At 36.4% G+C, this 26,669-nt stretch overlaps 1 protein-coding gene across 1 annotated transcript; it reads left to right on the top strand.

Moving 5' to 3' along the window:
- On the top strand, positions 1–25,388 carry PCDH10 (protocadherin 10). The gene is made up of 5 exons (XM_027857530.1): positions 1–2,649; positions 4,358–4,416; positions 5,007–5,113; positions 14,429–14,734; positions 25,327–25,388. Exons 1-5 carry the CDS (start codon positions 1–3, stop codon positions 25,365–25,367), a joined length of 3,162 nt encoding a protein of 1,053 aa, XP_027713331.1. The 3' UTR covers positions 25,368–25,388.
- Positions 25,389–26,669: the final 1,281 nt, after the last annotated feature.

The following is a 26,669-nucleotide window of genomic DNA, read 5'->3' as shown; positions in this document are numbered from 1 at the left end:
ATGATTGTGCTATTATTCTTTGCCTTGCTCTGGATGGTGGAGGGAGTCCTTGGCCAGCTGCACTACACTGTGCAGGAAGAGCAGGAGCATGGCACGTTCGTGGGCAATATCGCCGAAGATCTGGGCTTGGACATTACAAAACTTTCGGCTCGCCGTTTCCAGACGGTGCCCAATTCGAGGACCCCTTACTTGGACCTTAACCTGGAGACCGGGGTGCTGTACGTGAACGAGAAGATCGACCGCGAACAGATCTGTAAACAGAGCCCTTCGTGCGTCCTGCACCTGGAGGTCTTCCTGGAGAACCCGCTAGAGCTGTTCCGGGTGGAGATAGAAGTGTTGGACATAAATGACAACCCACCAGCCTTCCCAGAGCCTGACCTGACTGTGGAGATCTCAGAGAGCGCCACACCGGGCACCCGCTTCCCACTGGAGAGCGCCTTCGACCCAGACGTGGGCACCAACTCCCTGCGCGACTACGAGATCACCCCCAACAGCTACTTTTCTCTTGATGTCCAGACCCAAGGAGATGGCAACCGCTTCGCGGAGCTAGTACTGGAGAAACCGCTGGACCGGGAGCAGCAGGCGGTGCACCGCTACGTGCTGACCGCCGTGGACGGGGGAGGTGGAGGAGAAGGAGGAGGGGCAGGAGGCACCGGAGGAGGGGGCTCACCCCCTCAGCAACAGCGCACGGGCACGGCCCTGCTCACTATCCGAGTGCTAGACTCCAACGACAACGTGCCCTCTTTCGACCAACCCGTTTACACTGTGTCCCTGCCCGAAAACTCGCCCCCAGGTACTCTGGTCATTCAGCTGAACGCCACGGACCCAGATGAGGGCCCGAACGGTGAGGTGGTGTACTCATTCAGCAGCCACATCTCACCGAGGGCGCGGGAGCTCTTCGGTCTGTCCCCGCGTACTGGCCGCCTGGAGGTAAGCGGGGAGCTGGACTATGAGGAGAGTCCAGTCTATCAGGTGTATGTGCAAGCTAAGGACTTGGGGCCCAACGCCGTGCCGGCACACTGCAAGGTACTTGTTCGGGTGCTGGACGCCAATGACAACGCACCCGAGATCAGCTTCAGCACAGTCAAGGAAGCTGTGAGTGAGGGCGCGGCGCCCGGCACTGTGGTCGCCCTGTTCAGTGTGACTGACCGCGATTCTGAGGAGAACGGGCAGGTGCAGTGTGAGCTGCTGGGTGACGTGCCCTTCCGTCTCAAGTCCTCCTTCAAAAACTACTACACTATCGTGACCGAAACCCCGCTGGACCGGGAGGCAGGAGACTCGTACACTCTGACAGTGGTAGCCCGGGATCGCGGCGAGCCCGCACTGGCCACCAGCAAGTCCATACAGGTGCAGGTGTCGGACGTGAACGATAATGCTCCGCGCTTCAGCCAGCCTGTCTACGACGTGTATGTGACCGAGAACAACGTACCAGGCGCCTATATCTACGCTGTGAGCGCCACCGATCGAGATGAGGGGGCCAACGCCCAGCTTGCCTATTCCATCCTGGACTGTCAGATCCAGGGCATGAGCGTCTTCACTTACGTGTCCATCAACTCGGAGAATGGTTACTTGTACGCGCTGCGCTCCTTCGATTACGAACAGCTCAAAGACTTCAGCTTCCAGGTGGAAGCCCGGGACGCAGGCAGCCCTCTGGCCCTGGCCGGCAACGCTACTGTCAACATCCTCATTGTAGACCAGAACGACAATGCTCCCGCAATCGTGGCGCCCCTGCCCGGGCGCAACGGGACTCCAGCGCGCGAGGTGCTACCTCGCTCAGCAGAACCTGGCTACCTTCTCACGAGAGTGGCGGCAGTGGACGCTGACGACGGAGAGAACGCCCGCCTCACTTACAGCATCGTGCGGGGCAATGAGATGAGTCTATTCCGCATGGACTGGCGCACGGGGGAGCTCCGCACCGCGCGCAGGGTGCCTGCCAAGCGCGACCCCCAGCGGCCTTACGAGCTGGTGATAGAGGTGAGGGACCACGGGCAGCCTCCGCTGTCATCCACCACAACGCTTCAGGTGCAACTGGTCGACGGGGCAGTGGAACCCTTGGGCGGTGGTGGTGGGGGAGGAGCAGGAGGAGGTTCTGGTGGAGAACACCAGCGCCCCAGCCGCTCAGGAGGCGGGGAGACCTCACTGGACCTCACCCTCATTCTTATCATTGCCTTGGGCTCAGTGTCTTTTATCTTCCTACTGGCTATGATAGTGCTGGCAGTACGCTGCCAGAAGGAGAAAAAGCTCAACATATACACGTGCCTGGCCAGTGACTGCTGCCTTTGCTGCTGCTGCTGCTGTGGGGGCGCAGGCGGCGGAGGCTCCTCTTGCTGCAGCCGCCAAGCTCGGGCGCGCAAGAAGAAGCTCAGCAAATCGGACATTATGTTGGTTCAGAGCTCCAATGTACCCAGCAACCCCGCACAGGTACCAGTGGAAGAGTCCGGAGGGTTCGGCTCCCATCACCACAACCAGAACTACTGCTATCAGGTCTGTCTGACTCCAGAGTCTGCCAAGACCGACCTGATGTTCCTCAAACCCTGCAGCCCTTCCCGGAGTACTGACACTGAGCACAACCCCTGCGGGGCCATCGTCACTGGCTACACTGACCAGCAGCCCGATATCATCTCCAACGGCAGCATACTGTCCAACGAGGTAAGGCTCAAGCGAAAGGACCACCATCTATCATCTCCTCCATCAGAAAGCCTCCTCTAGCCCGGCACATCCATCACTGGTGCACCGTACTTTCTCTCGCCTCAGCTGCCCTGTGTATTTATTTATTTATTTATTTATTCATTTATTTATTTATTTATTTAATTTTAGGATCTTAGCTTCCTTGTAATGTTGGGAAAGGAGGCTGGCACTCTCCTTCCTCCTTGTATAACCAGATACTCCCAATCCTCTGTGCACTCTCCTCTCCACAATTATTTTGATTCCCCCTCTCCTGTACCTTTTTCTCCACTTCTACTTCCCCCACCTCTCTCCTCTTTCCCTTCTTTCCAACTCCCTTTCTGTCCATTAAGTTCCCAGAAAGCCAGTCTGAGGAGGAGGGAAGGGGAGGGATGGGGAGGGAGTGAGCTCCAACACACATTCAAACATCTTTCCTGCTCTCTGCGTCTGTCTGTCCCAGTGTTTAATAAAGTGGATTCTCATTTGCTTTGTTTATCAATGCTTTCAATCGCCTGTAAACAGAAGCTAAAATGTGTTTTAACTCTACACAGTTGTCCAAACTCGAAGGTACCTTTGATTGAAGGAGTTATCAGCTCCCTTTCTTCTGAACTCCCATTGCAAAAAGAGCCAGCCAGCAGTTCTCTTCTCTGGACAGCAACACAGACACTGTTGCAGCCACATGCCCACACCAAGTGAATTTGAATGAAGCTGGCCTGGCACTGCCCGTTGCTAGATTAGACTAAAAGAATGGTTTCACAATCACCAGTCCAGCTATATTTCTCTTAGTTAATGACCACCCTCTTGCTTTTCTTGCCACTGTTCTTTGATCTTTCAGTGCTGTTAGCATTCTTCTTAAAAGCATTTGGCCAAGTAATCCAGATTAATTTTTTTTTAAAGATGGAGAAAGGGCAAAGAGCAAAAATGGGGGAGGGTTGGAGTGGGGCAGAGAGTGTCAAGTAAGTGGGTTTATGTACAAGAATGTGTGTGCCCCTGAAAGTGTGTATGCTGTGTGGAAAAAAGAGTACAGGGGTTGATTGAAAGGCAAAAGGACCTCTGGGGTTTTATGAACTCTTCTCTTGGCAGGTGCTTTACTCACTTTGAGAATTAGAGCTTATTAATTGACTTTTCATGACTATTTGTATTGCTCATTTGTATGGAAGCACATTTTGAAAATAAAGTGACAAAAAAGAATTTCCATGGAAATATTCAAACTTTTTTCTTATTAAAAGTGTGCTGTTTATTTTTATTGCATTAACTAAGGATGCACTCCAACACATTTATTGGGCCAATGAGAGATTATACATTTAAAAAAAAAGTTAATATTAGCAGCTATGGGTAGGGTGGTATATGCCTCATTTAAATTAAAATCATCTTTTAAATTTGAGGTAATTTAAAAATAGCCTTTTATTTCCTTGAAAAGTCTAGCTTTACCCCTCCCCCCTTTCATCTCCCAGCCTCCTCATTTTCAACAGAGCCAAAGAATAAACCAGTTTATAATGTCTGCATGTTTGTAAGTTTTCTACCTCCCTTTCACTTTTCCCCCAGGCATTAGTTTGAGGTCTCAAGACAGCCTCTCTAAGTGTTCAGATATGTAGCAATGGATACATGTCTGGTTTTGAGGCTATTATTTCTTTTTTGTTTCTTTTTTTTTTTTACATTTGGAGTTCAAATGCTTTTGATTTATTTTTTCTAGACTAAACATCAGCGAGCAGAGCTCAGTTATCTAGTTGACAGACCTCGTCGGGTAAACAGGTATGGAATCTTTGCTCCTAGAATGGTGTGTGGAGACGTTATAACCTTCTCAGTAATAATACAAAGTAGGAAGGGCAAAAAGAGGAATTTTAAAAGCATAGAGTTAAGCCAAGATGAAATCACAAATACACTGATGTTTAGGAATCAATATAGTAACACAAATTGTATGTCTTTACTTCAATTACACAGAGATGAATACATTGGTTTAGTTTTCTATAGATCCACACACCTCGGCACCTTCTAATATTAAATACTAACTGATCTGGGTGTGATTTTATGTAAGGGACGAGAGCGAATAATTTTAAAATATAGGTATTATGAATGACAATAATAATGGAAATGTGATTCAGTGAGATCAGAAAATGGACTATTAGTCATTATTATTATTCATTATTATTATTATGATTATTAGTGCTGATTGCTTTCCAAACTTAATTAAGAATAAAAAAATCAGCATTCTGCAAAACTACATGCTACCGAAAGATATGTGTACATGCAGCACCATCTGTGGCCATGTGGTGGCAGAAGAATATTTTCCGAGTTTCCTCTTTATGATGTTTATTCTAATACTAGCATTTTTGCACTTCTAGTTCTGCATTCCAGGAAGCTGACATAGTAAGCTCTAAGGACAGTGGACATGGAGATAGTGAGCAAGGAGACAGCGACCACGATGCCACCAACCGGGGTCAGTCTTCTGGTGAGTGTGACCTTAGGTGACTCAAAATGTTTATATTTTAGAAAAAGACCAGAGAGTGATCTTTTAGGTAGTTTCATGAATGTTATCGACATATATATATATATATATGTCGATACCTATGTCGAAAACCTATATGTGTATATACATACACAGCATATGTCAAGAGGTAATATGGTGCTCATTTGACAATCTTCCCATAAGATTTATAGATCTTGACATACTTTCTTTGTAAAAGTAGATATTCATTGTAGCTTTTGTAGAAGCAGATTTGGTTTAAATATACTTTTTTTGGGGGTTGTAATCTGGACTGGAATGGCTAATCTGGAAGGACACTGAAGCAGTCATCTTTTTTTCCAAGTTAAAAAGGCATTATTTTTTCATTTTATAGATCAAGCTACTAAAACTTGGAGATGTCAAGGCCAAGGGACTTATCCAAGGTCATGTAGTCTATAAATGGTGAACTAAAGGTAGAATTTACTCCTCTTTCTTTGTGAAGCAATGAAATTGCCACTATCAAGTACAGGATAGGAAATGAGAAAACAAATGTAGCTAAGCAGTGAATGTATATTTAGACCATTTCTGGTTTTAATAGATTTTGGTAGTCAGTTTCGGGAAATGTGATGTGATAATATGTTTATACTTATCTATTCCTCTACATGATGCATTAATGTTGTTTATCTCATAGGTTTCTAATCAATGATTTCTCTAAATGTACAGATAGAGATATTTCTACTTTAATATGATAAGGAAGTCACTGAAAGACCTGTCTTTCTTTCCAACTCCATCATTATTTTAGATTTGTAACTTTTGAGGGGGCATGCTTTTGTATTTTGTAGAAAGAAAAAAAAAAGAGAGACAACGCCATTCTTGTGACTGCTAATAATATATGTCACTTGGCCATTCAAGTTCAGCAAAGTTTGAGATGACTTCTTTGCCCTGTTTCATTTGGGCCCATAGAATTATGGAACAGTCCTTGTTGCTGTATAAACTGTCATAGAGACCCCCCTATTCCCTGATACTAAGCCATGTTCAGAATCACTAAGCAGTGCTGGCACAGTGTAGCAAAGGGTATTATACTACCCCAGTTCTCTTGGCAATGGTGGTTGCCACAGGCCTCTTACTTGGCTAATATGTAGTGGGTCTGCTGCTGCCCTTTGCCTTGGGAAACCCAGGCTGGAGGAAGGGAAAAAAGAAAAAAAGGAGGGGCTGCTCAAGGGTCCTTTATGTTGCAGCAATTCATTAATATGCAGACCTAATCAGACTTGAGAAGTGCCAAGAGTCCCTGGAGGTCCCTGCCCCTTGCGAGCCTTCACGCTAAGTGAACAGAGCATCTATTTAGTGTCTGGGAACCTGACAACAAACCAGATCTTGCCAGAAGTTTATATCTGAGGACAAAGTCTCTTTCATTTTTGGCCTATATATGGGATATGATTTATTGTTTTCTTTTAAAAGGTTATGTATTTCTATTCTTTCCATTCCTTTAAAAATTAAGGTTTCTGATACAGCAGTCAGCACTCTGGTTATTTATTATTACTGTTTTTAATTAAAATCAGTGTCATCTGTAAGTCTATTTAGATGCATTTCATTTTTTTTTTTTGGTCACAATTTACCACACAACTCCTATGTCAATGAACATTTCTAATAGTTTAGTCCATCAGACAAAGTGAGCCATAGTAATTTAATGGGAAAGGACGGAATAAACAGCTGCAAAAAGAGCTGAATTTGAAAGAGGGATGGGAGTATAATCTTATTGTTGTGTCTTCCCAGCAGCTCTTTTATTTTAGAGGCACCAAGGATTGCCCCTATGGCAATGTTTCTGACAAATTCTCCTTGAGGCCTCAAAGCATTTGAAAAAAAAATTAAAATGCTCTAATATGAACTTCTGAGACACATGACAAACTGAAGCTATTTATTTGCTCTTTTTTTCTTTTTTTCTCTTTCTTTATCAAAATAAAAACTTTTTTATTTTAAAATAATGCAAGACAAAATTACTGTTCTAAAAGTATATTTGTTCATTTTGTGGGAATTCTGTGGATATCCACAAAATACCTGAAGCAATATTAAATATTATTGGACAGAAGCAAAATACTTATATTATAAATACGTATTTTAATGAGATATAATCCATCCAATGATAGTTTTTACTTAAAAAAACAAACAGCTTCTTCTATATATTGAGAGGCATTGAGATTAGGGGATAGAAAGCTAGGACCACCTGGGTTCTTGTCCTACTTCTGACACATAGTGGTGGTGTCACTCTTGGCAAGTCACTTAACTTCTCAGCGCTTATGGAAATTTTCCAGGACTATTAGTATAAGAGAATATTCAAGTTGTGGCTTCATACATTGAAAAAGTTTTGTCACAAGGAATTTCCCTATACTAGTGAAATCACAGATCCACTCTATCTCCTACATTACATTACAGAATATTACAATTATTTTCTTTTAAAAGGTTATGATAAGCTGTAGTCATAGAATGTGTTGTAAAACACCATGGTTGCTAAACTGTCTCCCAAAAAATAAGACAAAAGTATCATATTGATAATTTCCTTTAAAAAAATCCTTTTCCCTCCTTTTAATTTAAGGATAAATACTGATGGTATTTCAGAGATGTAATATTAGGACATACATGTTCTCTTGGGAATATATATTTTCAGAGCAAGAAAAGCAAACATTTAATGAAATTTAGCCAGTTTCCTTAATCCACATTTGATGCAGTTAACGGCCATATTATCAGGCAAAGAAATATTGGATGGGTATATTTATACTTTAGTATTGACATACATACTTTATTATATACCCACAAATACCTGACTTTTATGTAGTTGTCCTTCTTGACTTCTTTGCTTTTGAGTTTCCCCATTTCTATTTCAATATCGATATAGTTATATATGAGGAAACTCAAATAAAGCATTAATGGCTATTATCTCTCTCTCTCTCTAGCTATCTATCTGTGTTCTTTGTTGAGTGTTTCCTCCCTTTCCTTCTGTTCTCCTGAGGGAGACCCCTCACAGCCACAGATTATCACCAATCTTTTGCACAGAGGAGCTTCACACATGCTGGCAGCTGCAGAGAGAATCACATGAGCTTTGTCAGTTTCCCTCTGCACCTGGCCCCATGTGGGGAAACTCTTCTGCTTGATCACTGCTCTGTGGCACTTTCTGTCTATAGCCTTGTCAAGGTGCTTCCCAAGGTTTTCAGTGTGCTAGTGTGCTATTGATGTATTGCTTAGATATGGCAGGGAGCCAGGGAAATGTGGTAGGTTTATGCATAAGCAGCACTAGGGAAAATCCGAATTAACTATCCTTAAAATCCCTAAGATATTGAATGTATTTTAAAAAATACTCTGAAATGATTTACAATTTGAGAAAATGTGCCAAATGACTTGAAGAAAGGAGTCTTTTGTTGATTTACAAAGCTAATAAAGCATCCAGGGGTAGTGAGGCCCCAAACCTTCTCAATATTGTTGGTTTTTCTGAGATGTATCTAATATCATTCATGTATTATGCACTAACTGTGTATAGCAGCGGACTAAGTGTTGAATGAAATCATATTTCTTAGTACCTTGTAGAAAAAGGTTGAAATGGCAATCCCAGGTAAAGATGCATATTGGTGTAAGTAGTTTTCAATGTCAGCATGAAGGTAATGATGCATGAGCAACTGGGCTCAGACCAACTCATTTTATGTGGGATCTTAGCAAGTGATCAGTTATCAAAACGTTTTTGCCCTTTTGAGTTCTAACTTCAGTTCCATCAGCTTGTTTCATTCATTAACTTCAGAGCCTGCCTTTCAGGCAACTGGGAGAATATTGGTAGATATTGCTGGAAGTATGTCTGTTTTGTGAAATAACGAGAGGATGCTGACTTTTGATATTACTACAATAGTAAAATGAACATGTTATTTGCATTGAAATTAGTCAATTTAAATGAAAAATAATTACTAAGAAAGTTTAGATTTTTGTCTTGATGTCTAATGTTGTTTCAAATAAAACATTTAATTTAAAAATCTCCTTCTGCTGAATTGCAAATAAAGCATATTTTATTTTCATTTGAATATTGGTGATATAAGATTCAGACAAAAAATAAGGATTCAGGTTAAGATCCAGAGACATCTTCCCTTTCTCTACTCCTTTCAGAATTTGGATGTAAGCAAATCACCTTCCCTGTTATGGGGAAAGACATGTTGCATCATGTCCACTGTATAAAAAGGATGCTTTCTGGTTTTTGGTGAAGTGCTATACTACAAATTGGTATGAGGAAGAGCTTTGTAAATGAAAAAAAAATAAGATATTTTGGGAAAGAAGTCAGGAAAAAAAATTCTCCTTCTAGATTGTGTAATTTGTGATAAATCTAGAGAGAGGATGAGTCATTTTTCTTAAAGACTTTTAAGTATTTTAATGTTGATGTCTATAAAAGTAGTGTGGGAAGAGATTTTTCATCTTCAGCTTGAATATGTTTTATGTTTTTACACACATATTTCCATTCCAATTAATATCTGATTGCCTTAAAGAATTAAAACGCCTAAAAGTAGAACTGGAGATGGCCAAGAAAAGTGAAAGATATTGATGTTCTTGCTATTTATTTAAACAATTCAAAGACTGTATATTATATGTATGTGTGAAAGTTCTTTGCATGATAAAAATAATATGCATAATTTTGTGAAATTAGATTCAATAGAAAATAGCATAAATTGCAGGGAAATTGTCACATTTTAGAAATTACAATTTGTTTTCAGTTGTGATTTTCTATTTTCCCTTACCATAAGAGAAGAGTTACTGTCTAGTTGAAAAATAGGTATTTTAAGTTTTGACTAAATATATCTTTGCATAACAGGCAGTCTATCACATCAGCTGGCACGCATCTTGGTAGAAATTATTTCTGAATGGTGAAAAAATAAATATCTAGGGAAACAGATTTAAGATATAAGAGATATATTATGAAATCTTTTTTCAAAATGATGAAAATTTTAAAAAATCAATATATTTCTGGTATGTCACCTCTCCTGGTTTTGACATATCGAAAATATGGATAGGAATTAAACAGCAAGTATCAAATTAAGTTTCTTTCCTCCTGGGTATTTTATTTGGCCTCAAATTTAAGAAAAATAGATTTTTAAGTGTCAGTGTTTATTATCTATCTGTAGAGCATTTTGTACTAGTACCTAATAAATCTGTGCATAATTAATATGTATTCAGAATGCACAAGCAGAAAATAACATGATACTGTGTGTAATTAAAGTAGTCAATGTCGGCATATCTGTAGATTGGTAATTTCTGATGGATTGTTTAGGCTTTTATACTTTGATTTTTTTAAAAATCTGAAATGTTTACAATATGTCTAGATAGTTTTCTCTTAAAAATCAGGGCCTTGCTTACACAGCCATTCTAATTGTTTGCTTTCCCTTGCTGTGCTCTAAAGACTGTTACTTCCCCAAAGAAAAATAAACAGAGGGTTTTTCTCTGCTTATTGAAACATCCAGTCTTGTCTATTTATAGTCACTTGAACTAATTTTATAGCAGAATTTCAGAGTTTCCAAAAGAAAGGTTATTTTAGAAGGTCAAAGGAAATTTCTGTCTCTATACTAGAGTGTTTATATGAACATATTGAAGAATATCACAAAATTTTAAAAAAGCAAGAAAGAAGGGCCAAGGAACTTTCTAGACATTGCTTTTTTTTCACCAAATAATCTGTTCATTGTAGAAATAAAGGATTTTGACCATATATGGTGGAATCATAGGTACATTCCATGGTATCATATTCCCTTTTTATAACAAATGCAACTTTTTAATAGATTCAGTTTAAAATGTAATTGGGAAATCCTTCCAGAAAACAATACTTGTTTTTAACAAGAAGAACAACAGTGGTGGTAGTTAATAAATAACACTTATATTACACTTTAAGGATTGCAAAACTCTTTGTATATTTTTTTCTCATTTGATCTTCACAATAACCTTTGAAGAAGAAGGTTCTTATACTATCATATTACAGGTAAAGAAACCGAGGCAGAGCTTAAGTGTTTTTCCTAGGTTCTCACGGCTATTGTCTGAGATGGCATTCAAACTGTCCTGTCTCCAAGTCCACATCACTACTCACAAATAAACAAACCCATGCATAACACATTTTCTATTCCTTTAAATTTTTTGAGTGCATAGATAACATTTTCTTCAACTAACACTGACTGATAATTAAACTGACTTTGTTAATCTAGACCTACAGCTATTAGGAGATTTTCAGTTGTATATGAAGGCCAAAGGATAAAAAAATGGCACAACCTCAAAAGAAAATATTAAATATAAAAATACAGATGTGTTGAAAATAAGGGGCAGACAAAACTAGTACATAGAGAAAGAAAAGATAGTAATTAGAAACCTATACAGCTATCATTGAGAGTAATACTTCATTTTATTATTAGAATTACTGTTTAATGTGCTAGAGGCTGCATTCATTTTCCTTCCAAAAGGAAATTCAGCAAAGATATAAGAGCAGCCCAGGAAAAAAAGACAGAGATTAATAGCTAATATCAAATATTAAAATATTTTAAAATATCTAATTGTCATTGAGAAATAATCAAGATTAAAAGCCTATTAGTTTTAAATATTTTTAAAAATATTTTGCTTTGGGGAAAAAACATCCAAACTCTAGAGGGGTGTGTGTGTGTGTGTTGTGTTTACACATGCAAATCTTCAATAGTTCTGGAACTTGCAGTCTTAAAGAGATGCTTGGGCCACTGGAAGGGTAAGTCCATGGTCACCCAGATAATAGATAATGGTCACCCAGATAATAGGAATCAGAGGCTGGGTTTGAATATAGGTCTTCCAGACCCTGTGGCTGGCCCTCTTGCCATTATGCCACGTGGCTAAACATTAGCAATTTCCTCAGCTTGACATGAAGTTGGTCACATATAAAATATCTTTTTGCTAGAGATCAACTTAATTATAATAAGTTCTTAGTAGAGATTCAAAAATCATTTACGCGGCCTTGTGAATGAAAACTACCAGTTTAATCTAATACTTCCCTATTCCTTTTGATCTTTATGTATCATATGTTAAAATAACCATTTCTTGTCTTGCCCAGATGGCTAGAAGTTATATTAGGAGGACTGGTATTTCATGAGTACTATATACCAAAAATTGACTTATGATCTTTCTTAGGTTCTATAGGAATTTCAGTCAAAGAGTGTAAAGGTACACCAGGAAGATTCAATTCCTTTTTTCTTAATTTTCTTACTTAATTAAACTTATTTTCCCCCCTCTTTCCCCTTTGTTTTCCTTTCCTCCTGGTAGAAATAGTATAAAAGATTGAGCTTGTCAAGGGTCTTCTATAACATTTCAAGTTTCTTTATGCTATTTCTAGTTTGCTTCTATAATCCGAGCTTCAGTTCACATTTGCATTCCTCAACAGCTGACTGCTCACTAATTTATTTCCAGACTTCTGCATACCAATTATCAATGGAATGTTAGAATCGGAGGCAGACTTGGTATCGTACATAGCTTAATTTAAAATAAAAAAGCCATTATAAAGTAAGATTAATATGTGATAAGAACCCTAGATTTTCTTCCTTTTAAAAAACCATTTACCTAAATAACTGCTCTTATCTCCTGAGTACTTGTGGATAATACAGAAGAATTCTATATTTCTGGGAGGAAAAAAAATGTGTTTTCTAGAGTGCAAGATAATAACTATTTCTTGTATAAAACAATTTATAATGCAAGATAGGCTAGAATTTTAAATAACAATAACAATAATAATAATAATAATAATAATAATGGCTCAAGAGCTTAGGTTAGTCAAGACCAGATTAATTAATTAAAGACAATCATGTAATCATTTAAACTAAACCTTTATTTTGCTTTCTTATAGTTCTTGTTTTCATTTAAAAAATAGACTATATTCCACTATTCCCTATGTAGGAATTACTAATATTCTAATAACTAAAATTGAATTCTGAAACGTATTTCATGAATGCTTATCCACACTTAACAGAAGCACAAAATGGATTTTTCTTTGTCATTCCAAATTTGGAGTTAAATGGTAAACAGTATTCTATACTATCAGAGACACAAATAGGAATATTTCTTTGTGAAGCAAGTACCAAAAACTATTCCTGGACACAGAACATGAAACTGTGTTCAGGGGGAAGTAGGAATAGGTAGGACAAGACAGGAGAGGAGCTTACCACACCTGTGGTCTAGGAGACACCTAATTTTTTTTTAACTTAAGATAATTGCTAGCTATATACCAACCCCTGTTGATTTACCTGCCCTCTAAACTTGACCCTGGACATTTCCCCCCCAGCCCCAACTTACACCTATATGCCACTCAATAAAGAATGCTCCTGTTAATTAATATCATGTGTTTACTAGACTGTCAAATAGAAACTATTTGGTGTGATGCCATTTAGAAAAAGTTCACGGGCATGTCATTTTCATTTGAAACCTTAATAGCATTAAAGTATTTGTAAATAAACAGCATTGAGTTGGATAGAACAAATGGTTGCTGATATAGAACAAGTAATAACCTATTTGTCAATAGAATCTACAACTGGGTCACTCTGTACTTTGACTACTGACGGTCACTATTTACGATAATTTGCTATAGGATTTTTTCCAGGTAGTGAGTTGTAATTAGTTTTTGATAATATGAACTACTACAGTGTCATCAAGAACAACCTCTTCAGAAGTTATTAAGTAGATGTAAAAATGTATTTTTCCCCTGTTAAGACAATTAATTTCATTTAGATATTTCAGTTGACCAAGGCATGTTAATTTTCCTAATCTATCTATAGGGTTCTCATTTTGTTCCATGTCAGGATTTCAGAATATACTTTAAAAAAAAACCACCATAAATCTCCCTTTTAAATTCCTCCCCAGCCCATTAAAATACTATAGAAAATAATGTTCAGTAATCATCATTTAAAAGTTAGAAATATCTTTCATCTGAGTTACTTCAGTGTGACATTTCACAGAGGATTGTGAATGTTCTATTCCTCACCTCACCTCCCAAATCTGATAACTTCCATCCTTGTTCTGAATAGCATCAATCCCATTACTTTTCTTGGGGACCATAAGGAAATGACTCATTCTTTCTCATAGGTCTACCTACTAGAAGTCACTTTTCCCTCTTATGCATAGATTACTATGTGAACTTTAGTGATGTCCACCTAATTCTGCAATTCAAGCAGTGTTACATTTATCTCATTCCAGAGTTCATGATGACTCTACCAATCTCTCTCTATGCTTCCTTTGTTCTAGCACCTCTCTCAGGGCCATTGATACTGAAACTCCTATCTACAGTTTGTGTCTTTTCCCTACTTGTAGGCATGGATCTCTTCTCCAATTGTACTGAGGAGTGTAAAGCTTTGGGCCACTCGGATCGATGCTGGATGCCTTCCTTTGTCCCCTCAGATGGACGCCAGGCAGCAGATTACCGCAGCAATCTGCATGTTCCTGGGATGGATTCTGTGCCAGACACTGAAGTGTTTGAAACACCAGAAGCCCAACCTGGGGCAGAGAGGTCTTTCTCTACCTTTGGTAAAGAGAAGGCCCTTCACAGCACTCTGGAGAGGAAGGAGCTGGATGGACTGCTGTCTAATACACGAGCGCCTTACAAACCACCATATTTGAGTAAGTACTATGCCAAAGGCTATGTGGAAGTGTTCCCTTTGCAGAAATAAAGCTTGACCTTCCTTTTTCTTCAGTAAATGAGTGTAGATTTTTCAGAGACAATGGAGAAAAGTGACTTTTCTTATATTCAGGTTCCACTGAAGAGGAAAATGATCAGAAAAGATGGGCTTCAGATATTAGAATACAAATAGAAGCATACAAACACTAACATCCTTGGAAGCACACTTTGTAGTTTTGTCAAAGAAGAGGTTTGCAAATGCCTTTCACACTCTTTTTGGAAATTACTTTCATGCTTGTTTATGCTTATGTTTTTTGAAGGAGTAAATTAAGGTAGAGGAATGTTTTTTATCAACATTTTAAATGCTTGACGGCTCTTATTTCTTTTCTTACAATTGAGCTATTTTCATCCTTTCAGAATGACATTAGTCACCTTGGGTCATTTTGGGGAGGTGGGGCAAAAATAATTTATCCTCTAGGTGCTAGCATTTTTGGCTGTTCCAAAGATATATTTTTATCTGTCTTGTCTAGCTAACTTCTTAGCATTGGTGTGAAGTCAAGTCTCTGATTATAGTCAGCACTAAGGAAATAGTGTGATTGGGAGTGAGTGGATATAGGACAATCATCCATGTATTCCTTAGGGTTCTCTTGTCTTTTGAGATGTTTTTAAAATCATGCTCAGTTCTATGATTCTAAGGATTATTTTCTAAATGTAGTATTTTCTAGTTGGACCATGAAAAGTAAAAAAAAATGCCCCATGCTTAAATATCAGCTTTCATCTGAGGATTTCAAATCACCTTACACATAGAACCCATTTGATTTCAAAAGCATCCATTGTCAGGGAAGGAAGAAGACAAGTTACATCATTTCTTCCTTTTAGCTAATGGATAAATGTCAGAGGGAAGTCAAGTGTCTTGATCAAGTCTGTATGAAATATTATTTGAGGAAGATTAAACCTTTAACTTCTTGATGAAAAGATGATGAAGTTTTTCCATATAGAGCAAATTCACTCCATGAGAACTCTGTTACTTGAAAGAGTCACTGACTATCTTCTATTGGAAAGATGTCCTAGAATCAGAAACCAGAAATATAAGGGCTGATTTCTTAAAGAAACAAGTTCTTTTAAGAAAGCTCAAATGAGATGAAATAAGAAGAAAAAAATCTTAGAATGTAGAGAAAGGAAAAGAAAACCATGTCCTCCTAACCAATTATGAAATTAGACAACAAAAGGTTATTAAATTTCATTCTTCAAGTCTACTGCTATCTAGAATAAAGAACTGGCAAAGGAAATGGGGGCTTTCTAGTTTGAACATTGATAGGGAAACCAGAAGACTCCCTGTAACTGTCAAGGAGGTGTCTCTTTCTCATTGCTTTTTTATTCAGTCACTGATGCCAGTCTTTATCAGATGGTCAACTATGTATCAAAATGACATGTTTAGAAAGTCTAACAAAATCCATGGCATATTTGCACCAAATGACCACTTCTAATTCAAGCCAAGTTTAACTTTTGTGCTGTCTCTTGATACATAGTAACACAGTAACTGTGTTTATATGAGTAATTTGAAATTTGAAAAAAATAAATAGTTCATAGTTAAATAGTTTAAATAGTTAAGTTGATGCAATACAGTTCACTACCTTACATAAATTTCTATTACTCATTTCATGGGCACCAGCAGAACATTTCAAATTTCAACAATTAGTGACAGCTTAGCATGATGGGTGGGTGGTTGCCATGGATTCTAAATGATCTCTGACCTCTCTCCACCTACTGGCTGGATGGCCCTTTTCAAGTCATTTAGACTTGTTGAATTTATAAAGGAAGTTTCCTTATAATTAGCTCCATACACCAATAAAGTCACAAGTCAAGTTTAGAATAAAAGCAAATTTCAAACAATGTTATTTTGTAGATTTTGGATTTTTAGTAGCCTAGATGTTAGCTTAGTAATGAAATATATCTTTTGACCAGCAAGATAATGATTCATTTTGATTATCACTTGCGTATAAAACAGATTTATATGAATAATGATGATGATATTAATAGTTATTTGAGACATAACGAAACTCAAGACATCGAGTCAAACATTTTTTGTTCTCTAATTTCATAGTAGATTAAGAAGACATAGTCTTTCTTTTGTCTGATTGTTATCAGTTACAAAAATATAATTTAAATGTAGATTTTTCTTTTGTTATTATTGAATATTAAGATACCTTCAATTTAAAAATTGACTTTCCTTTTTTTTTTATTATGAGGAGTAGTATAACATAAGCATAGAATTTCCTATTATTTAATCTTTCAGTAAACAACAATAAATGTGGATCCTGGGTTCTTAACATTGGTTTTATGTCATGGACCCCTTTAGCCATCTGCTGAATTCCATGAATCTCTTCTCAGAATAATGTTTTTATACAAAATTAAATACATAGAATTATGAAGAAAGCCAAGTATATTGAAATACAGTTAACAAAATGTTTAAAAAACAAACAATATTATATATTCCAGATTAAGAACCTCTGATAAAGCATTGGCAGTTTAAACAATACAAAAGGGAAATGCCGTAATATTAATTTGATCGTAGGATGTAGCTATGGTGGACAAAATGAAATCTGGTCTTTGTACATTATTTGACATAAAAAAACCCTAAACCTCTCGACAGTACAAAATCATATTTCCTTTGTGTTCCTGTGCTTACACTAAAGGTATGAATTAAAGAATTTGATTAAAAATTTTTGGGGAGGTCTTTTGGAGGGGAACTCACATGACATATGATAGAAAAATTTAAAACATCTTTCTAAGTAAGTACACATAGCTTTTGACCATCCTTTGAAATATTTTTTGACTAACAAATTGCCCTTGCCAAGTGTTTCAAAGGTAATCACATGGGCACAAAGACTTTTTAGCCCTGGATTAGTTGGAATTTAAAATTTGTAGTGCAAATGATACCTCACCAGTTATTTTTCTTAATCTTATGATTAAATTCATGTGTGCTTTTTAGGTGATGAAGGAAACCTCAAAATTTTAGAAATTCTTTAAGTCATCAACTGACTTAATGCTAATTTCTCTTTAGTTGATAAGCATTTGAAACATGGAAGATGATTTTCTCTTTGAAGCCTTAATTTTAGTAATTGTTAAAGGTGCTGAGGGTTTTGGAAGCCAAAATACATCAATCACTTTGATAAGATGAAGTAAATTAAATATCACAAGAGTTTCTATTTGTCCACCATAGAAGAACATCAGGTTCATTTCTTAGCCAGACTCTGCAAGGTCAAATTGTTCGGGCTTCACAATATGGGTTGCAATGAAGATGCAACAGACAAGGAGGGAGCCCCACATCCATCTTTCTCTGTTCCCACTTCCCATCTACTCTTAGTCCTAGTTACCCATTTGCCCGAAGTTCTTTCTGTTCTAATGCTCAGTACCGTCTTAGAACGTACCTCTCAAATGGTACTGCTACTCAGATTTAATATAAAAAGCGAATATGAAAAATAGTTTGACCTTTATCTAAAATAATTTTGAGCACAATTATCATTTGGGTTATGTTTTTAGTACATAGTTTAGTACATAGTTCTATTTCCTCTGACACCTACATGCTGTGTGACTGTGAGAAGGCTCTTTAACCCCTAAGTACCCTCGAGCAACCCTCTAAGACAATAAATTGCAGAACAGGTTTCAATCTATATTGGTGAAATGATATTCCTCAACTACAGCAATGAAATCTCAGGTCCAGAATTTTAAAAAAAAGTATGTAGTCTTAAAACTAACAAGTAAAACATTATAATTACAGCTATTTTTCAATTCATTTTCATCAAAAATTTCTTAAGTACTCACCAGCCTTATGTTAGGAGCTAACACAATAAAAAGTATCTCTATTTCTATATCTCTTTCTTTATCTCTATTTTGCAGTAGTCCCTGCCCTCAAGAAGCTTTGTGTGTGTGTGTGTGTGTGTGTGGGCACTAACAATAGGGCAGATGAGGAAAAACCTTAGGTAAGAGATAACACTTGAGCTGTCTTTAAAGGAGCAAAGGATTCCAGAAAGTTGGTGTGAGGAGAAAGAGCAAAGACACAGAGGTATATATTGGAAACCTATTTATAGGAAGCTGTAAGATTCTCAGGAACATACCGTGTGATACAGACCAATGTGAAATAAATCTAGGCTTCAGACAGGTTGAAGCTAGGTTGTCAATAGACTTTAAATACATAACAGAGGAGTTTACTACAAGGGTAACACAAGAACTTTTTTTCCCTTCTGATTTAAAAAAGAACTTGAAAATGGACACTTAGGATTTATAATTAATCAGAATGATAAAGTTTTGAGTATGGTAGTAAGAATTTTTCTTAGGTCAGAAAATTAGCTTCTAAAGTAGGAGATAACTAACATGTTGATAAGTTAGTCCTTTTTGCAAAGCACTAAAACTTACTCTGAGATCTCTATATGAACCTGTTTCCCCATCTATAAAATGAAAGGGTGAGCCTAGATCATGTCTAACACCAACTCTAAATGTGATCCAGATCACAGATCATTTCTAAGATACTGACAGGGAACCATCATATGAATTCTGCTCAATCATAGAAACAGGATCATTGACTACAGCAAATTGATTTTTCTTTGCACAGCACTAAAACGTAAATCCAAATTATTATTTAAATTTGCTTGCATACAGAATTCACTTCTACATAAAAAAGCTAGGTATTTAGACACATGATTTTCTTTGTAAGAAAGTGATATTTTAAAATTTTATCAGGAACCTTAAAGCCATTGTGAATTACATATATATACATATGATATACATGATAAAAGATTTAGAATGCATACGTTATGCTTGATGTTTTTCCTTCTTGTGACCAGTTAGTAGGTGGTTTTGAATTCATTAATCATCATTTTTGAGATACTCATAAGAAACTCATGAAAAGGTTTTTGTCTCAAGTTCAATATAATTTTTCAATTGTCATAAAATAAAGACACAAAGATTAATATCTGGGTACTGTGAGAATTGATCCTCCAAATAGTCAGAAAAGGAAGCAAAAATACTTAGATGGTAGGTTTATAATCAAATGATAATTAGTTAGATTCACTGTAAAATTATAGTGAATTTGAATTAATTTTCCCATGGACTTTATTTTCTTACTGCTATATAGTAAAGGGAAAAAATAAAAGTAAATCTTTACCTTTGTTCTTTAAAAAATAAATATTTAATTTCAATGTAAAAAATATAAGATATAAAATATGACTGTAAATATACCACACGGTCAACCTGAAGTATAAAGAGCAGGATAACAAAAATCTGCTTTAAAAAAAGACTTTGATTTCACTCAGAAGAATTTGAAAGATATAGATCATGAATGGACAGCATACAGTTTAAAATGTTTTACTACTCAAAATGATGTGGTGGTGGTTTGGGAGTTGAAATATTTTCATAATATAGCAATATTAATTTAAGGACAGCGATATAATTATTGGAAGATGTAATTTGGAAAGAGCACATTGGATAAAATATCCTTCATTAATAAGATTTCCTGCAATCATATAGTATCAAGATTTCTCTTTTATAACCACGTAACCTTTAAAGTGCAACTTTTCCTTTAAGGAACAAGCAATTGTGCCTGACAGGATTTAGCGCTGGAGGGGACAGCAGATAATGATTTAGTCCAACTCCCTTCTTTTATAGATGAGCACCAAAAGGATGAATCAGCTTACCCAAAATTGTACCCATCCTAAGTAGCGGAGTTGGGATTTAAACCTGAGGTCTCTGATTCCAAAGCCACTGTTCTTTCCATTTTACCACAGGGATTAATTCAACTTCCATAGATCCTAAATATGATAGAACTGAAGAAATTGAAGAAATGATTGGGAACAGTGTTAATTGTATGTAAACCTTTCACTGGAGAAGAAGAGAGTGAGATGTCAAAGATTTAGGAAATAACTGTAAAGAATATTTTGTTTGAGGCAATACTAATGAGAGCCTGGAAAGAAAAACAGACTGGCAGCCCGAAGACTTTAATTCTAGTCCTGGTTCTGCCATTAAAGTAATTGTCCTGGCTTGTTTAAAAAAAAAAAAAGTAGGGTAGAGTGGAGAATAGTTGAATGTGGAAAACAGAGGGATCAAAATTACATCCAAATTCTAAAAAATGTATTATGGTAAATATAATAACAATGATGATAATGATGATGATAACTGAAATGCTTATGGTAAGCCTATAGAAGATGAGATCACATTCTAATGTTTTATTCAACCTCAAAAGCAATGATTCCCACCACATCACCACCACCATCACCACCACATGTTCAATAGTCTATAGAACATTAAATATAAAATAATGACAACTTTTCCTTGGACCATTTCTATCTGAAGTCCACTGCAAAGGTGAGAATTTTTGAATAATAACAGCAACAGTAACAAGGCTAGATGACCGCAGTGGGGATGTTGTAGAGGAGATTTTGGTCTAATTATGGGTGGGACTTTATATCCTCAGAGGCTCTCAAATTTCAGATTCCATGATTCTGTAAAAAAGATAATCTTTAGTAGGGATGTGTGTCAAGTTCTGAATTTAAGTTTAAAAAATAAATTGTGGAATTACAGGATGAAGGAAACCCACTTTTTTTTTAATGTGAAAAAGGTCTGAGGGTTTTTATCAGATCACAAACTTGTTATACATTAACAATGAGATGATGCTACCCAAAACCAAAGCAAACCAAAACAACAACAACAACAACAACAAAATATAATATCAACCAGGTGCAGTTACTGTGTACAAAGCTCAAGAAACAAGAATCACCCTCTTTTCTATTTTTGTCAGAAGATGCCTCTGAAGTGAAGGAGTTTGAACTAGATGATCTCTAAAGTTCCCTCTAGCTTTAAGCATTCCTTATGTCTCTGAGCTGCAGGAACCTATACGACTCACTTCATTGCTCTAAATTTCGTGGAACTTATATGTAAAATAAGTGAGTCAAATTAAATGTAATTCTTGGCCCCATTCTCTCCAAAATTTTGCATCTTGAAATAGCTGGATTTTGCAGATTTTATTTTAACATTTGAAAATTTCCTGGACAAAACCAAAATTTTTCTCATAAGAATTTAAAGGAATAAAACATAAACAGTACCATAGATCTGACCAAACCAAATTAGGCTAAGCTAATTCTGTTTATTTGATAAATGACAACAGCTATATGTCTAATTTAATCAAAATAAGTTAGAAGTTGGAATGGGAATAACTTTGAAGGTGTATGTGTGTGTGTGTGTGTGTGTGTGTGTGTGTGTGTGTGCTAAATCTATTGCTTTCTTCATGGACTCATAGGACTATAAGGGACAATCTAGGGTTAACTTGCTTCCACTCCTATATTGATCAACAGCTTGAAAAGGCTTTAAGTTCACATGCACAATTTAGAATAGTTCTCTCCACACACTATGTCCCATCTCCCCATCACTCTTCCCTTACTCAAATACACAGTTACCTGAAGCAAACATTTTATACCCTTTTTAAAGCTGATGATTATTATAGTTATCTTAATGGATCTTATTTTCCAAGTTTTTAGTCAAGTTCTGTGTCTCTTCTGAGTCCTTTCTTTTGCATTTTTAGTTCTTAGAATACAATAAGATAGAATCTGATATTGATAGTGTACCCAATTATAAATGGAGATTGCATTGTCTAATGACATTTATTCATCATACTATGATGTTTGTTTTATGATGGTCATCCTCTTATCATATCCAAAATGGAATATTGCTTTTTGTGCTCGTGTAGCCTTTTATCATATGCTTCACTAAAAAAAAAAAAAAAAACATACAAACAAAAAACTTAATTTCATTAATTTCATTTGGGTTTTTGGATATTTCAATTCAGCTAAATTTATAAAATGTTTATTTATTAAGAGCCTACTATGTGCTAGACACTGTTTCTTGTTTTCTGGATACGTGTTATGTTTTGTTAAATGAACATCTGTTTCTTGTGCTTTTTTTTTCTTAAAAGCAAATGCGCTAGCTTTTAAAAAAATCTTTTTTTGTTCAGTTCTCTTTTTTTTCCCTCATAGTTTCTCCATGTTTCTAAATTTTCAGTTCTGTTTCTATTCTTCATAAGAATGCATCCTAATCTGTAATAATAGCAATCTTCCTTCATGAAAAAGTTTATTTATCAGAACCAAATTATATTTGACCTTAACAGTCTAATTGCCATGCTGACTATGGTAAATTCTCTTAACCCAAAATTTAAACCACAAAAAAGTCAGATAATAAAAATTATTCATGCATTCTACTTTTATAGAAGACAAATGCAAATAGAGGAATTAGTATAATTTCCAGTCAATCTCCACTACCTTCTCTTATCTTTAGAATTATATAATGCTGCTAATTACTATCCTAGGGAAGGAATAATCCCCAAATATTTCCTAAGGTTCTCAAAGAAAGGTGAAGTTATATTAACAAGTGGTTTTTTTTTCTTCTTTAACCACTGCAAAATTACCTCTCCTTATGTCTGTAGATATTAACTAGTTAAATAATACAATTAATCTTCTTCTATTTGATGGAGAAAAGTATCAGTTTTTTCTTTTCATCAATGTTTTCTACCTTTATAGCTTCCTAAACTATTTCAAGCACTATTTAAGATGATAGAATGAGATTAACTTCCTTTTTATTTCTCAACCTATTTGGCCTAACTTAGAAGACGGATCCTAAACATTTTTTTTATTATTACTATAGATCCTTTCGGCAGTCTGGTGATTCACTATGGATCCCTTCTCAAAATAATGTTTTTAATGCATAAAATAAAATTCATAGTAATACAAAGGAAACTAATATATTATGTGTATGTTTAATATGTTGCTAACTATTGCAATATGCATGCTTAACCTATAGTTGTCCTGCTTAACTATGCTTCCTTCTTGCCTTTATTCTATTATGCCTTCTGCATTAAAAAAGATACCTCAATTATCCCCTTCCTTCCTTCCTTCTTTCCTTCCTTCTTTCCTTCCTTCTTTTCTTCCTTCCCTACCCCATCCTATTCCTCTGAATCCTCCTGCCCCTAGGACATTTATAAAAAAAAAAAAGAATAACCAAGGCCTTGTAACAAATATGTATATTCACACAAAACAAATTCCCACATTGGTAGTTTCCAAAACATGCCATATTTTGCATTTTGAATCCATCACCTCTCTGTCAAAGGGTACATAACTTCCTTCATTCTTCATCTTCTTAAATCATAGTTGGTCATTACAACGATCAGTGCTCACAAGTCACTCAAAATTGTCTTTACAATGTTGTTGTTATTGTATAAATTGTTCTCCTTGTTCTCAATTCTCTCTACATTAATTGATACAAATCCTTCCAAGTTTCTGTGAAACCATCCATTGCCTCATTTTGTACAGCACAAATTTCAGTAATTTAATTGTGAGCATTTTCTCACAAAATATGCAACTATCAGCTCCATTTCTCCTCATTTATTTTGGATTCCTAAAAGGAAATTCACCACTCAACCCATATTACATGCTGTTGGGGTGGTACATTCATTTCTGAGGCTATCCTCTCCCTCTCATTATATGCAATCCCTGACTGGTAGAAATTTCCCTTTTTAATTGTTATTTATGTCTGTTTCTGAATTCATTTTTCTTATATCAAGATTTTGCATAACAGAACTACAGAAATGGTGAAAACAGATTCTTCAATAATATTTAAATAATTTTTAATCTTAGTGCTTTAGAGGATTCTATTGACTTTCTTAGAGCATGGGCATTATTTTCCTTTCTATTTAATAAAATTCAATTCAATAAATATACATTTTCTTTGGGGGACGTATTTCACATTCTAAAAAAAATTACTTTTTTCTTCTCTATTTTTCAACTGTTTCAAAGTTATCATATCACATTCCGCCCTCTTTTACTTCTTTGTACTATGAATCTAAATATTATGCAGGTTGCTCTATGGAGCAGAGGACATGAGTTCTAACACTGGCTTTCATAGTTACTATCTCTGTCACTCTGAGCAAGCAACTTGATCTCTGTGTGTCTCAAGGCACTCCCTAGGACTGAACTTCTGAGTCATAGAAAAGTAATCTAATAGACAGGTAAGCTATTAGACAACTAATTTAGTAGACAGGATCTGTGTTAGTTGATAGAGTTTCCATAACAAAAGTTTCTCACGCTGCTGAAATCACAGAAATCAAAGATCTTTCACATTCCCTAGTTTTGCTGGTTCTTTCCCATTTTGTTTGATCATTTGTTTGTGTGTATGTTTGTTTTCAGATGGCTCTTTCTAAATAAGAGACTGCTAGAGTTTTGTCTGGTTACATTCATTAGTTTTCTTTGTCTATTCCAAAGAGGTAATATGAGCAGCCATTTCATTTCACGTTTTTACTCGTACTCTTATCCATGGAGATGAAGGATTGATACAAACTCATGATGAGCATGGTGGCACACAATCATAGATTAAAGGGAGAAGATTTAACTGATGAACACTGTTTATATATTTGATCATTTTTCTTTTCCCACCTCACTCTTTTATAGGAATCTCTAGATTCAGTACCAAGGATATTATTTCTCATACCCTGCATTTTAACATACTAGACATTATCACACAATAATATTTGTATATTCCTCATTTTATGTTGCAGATCATTTCCATCCTCTTTCTTGTTTTGTATATTGGAAATAAACACACATTGACATTCTGACCCTCAAATGACTCTTACCAAAGAAGATTCTCAATTAAAGTGGGGATAAAAGGATAATTCAAAGAAAACAGTAACACCAGGTGATTATGTCCTTGATGCATCTTATAGAAGAATTCTGGGTCCACAAATGAATTAATTCATGAAGATATTGTATAGAAGGCTGGAGCAACACTTTTGGGTCTCATAACAACATTATTAAATATTATTTGATTCTTTTTTGTGCAAGACTATTTTTGGGTGGATGAAGTATATTCATGGAAGGATGTTTCCAGATTTGTAATGGGATTTGTATGGCATCATCTTAGGTAATATATACTGGTAAGGAGAGGTAGCGTGGCATTATGAATAGGATGGACTTAGAGTCAGGAAGACCTAGGTTCAAATCCTACCTCTGGTATTTCTTAGCTTTGTGATTCTAGACAAGTCATTTCAACTCCCTGAGTCTCAGGCTTTGAGACTTCTTCATTAAGTTAAAGATAGGTTAGGATCTGCTTTACTGGAAGGAGTTCTCACTGCTAAAGAAATCATAGATCTTTCACATATTGACATCTCTGGTATGTAAATCCTGTGTGAGAGGTGCGTGGGCCCAGAAAAAAAAGAAGCTTTTTGGGTTGAAGGACAGTGAATGAATTGGATAATGAATGAAATGGAAGGAAAATACAAAAAAACAGTGTGGCAGGTGAATGCAACCTTTTCCAAAGTTTGTTTTGTCATTTTTCAGTCATGTACACCCTTTGGAATTTTCTGGGCAAACTGGAGTGGTTTGCCATTTCCTTCTCCAGCTCATTTTTACAGATGAGGAAACTGAGGCAAACTGAGTTAAGTGACTTGCCCAGGATCACAAAGCTAGTTAATGTCTGAGACTGGATTTGAACTCAGGAAGATGAATCTTCCTGACTCAAAGCCCAATTCTCTATCCACTGCACAACTTTGTTGCCTGGAGTACAAGTCTTATTTGAACCCTCTGTATTTTATAAAGGAGGAATACTAAAGGCTCCCTCTGACAACCAAAGTTGCCTTTCTGAAGTCTGGTAATGTTACAGGCATTAAAGACAAGAGAGCAGCATATACATACCTGTAAAGGTGTTGCTTGTCATTTAGTTAAATATCCAAAGTGACAAGAGAGAAAAAAAATTTGAGAACAACCAGAGGTTGAAAGATTTGTCACATGTGTTTTATTTTTATTTACTCACTAACTTTTGCTATTTCCCAGGACTCTTCTGGCCTCCAAAGATATGTAGATTAAAAATTAATGTGTAGGTGTTCAGATTATAAAAGACATG

Source organism: Vombatus ursinus, unplaced genomic scaffold (genome assembly GCF_900497805.2).
Source record: "Vombatus ursinus unplaced genomic scaffold, bare-nosed wombat genome assembly UNPS02012179.1, whole genome shotgun sequence".
NCBI lineage: Eukaryota > Metazoa > Chordata > Mammalia > Diprotodontia > Vombatidae > Vombatus > Vombatus ursinus.
Note: the sequence above shows the minus strand (reverse complement) of the source record. Positions and strands in the feature narration are given on the sequence as shown.

What these genes read in the sequence shown, in the direction of transcription:
- PCDH10 (XM_027857530.1), top strand. Translation starts at nt 1, where the DNA reads ATGATTGTGCTATTATTCTTTGCCTTGCTCTGGATGGTGGAGGGAGTC. An exon ending in CAACCGGGGTCAGTCTTCTG is followed by an intron (nt 5,114 to 14,428) that starts GTGAGTGTGACC and finishes CCCTACTTGTAG; the next exon opens with GCATGGATCTCTTCTCCAAT. An exon ending in TTACAAACCACCATATTTGA is followed by an intron (nt 14,735 to 25,326) that starts GTAAGTACTATG and finishes TTTATGTTGCAG; the next exon opens with ATCATTTCCATCCTCTTTCT.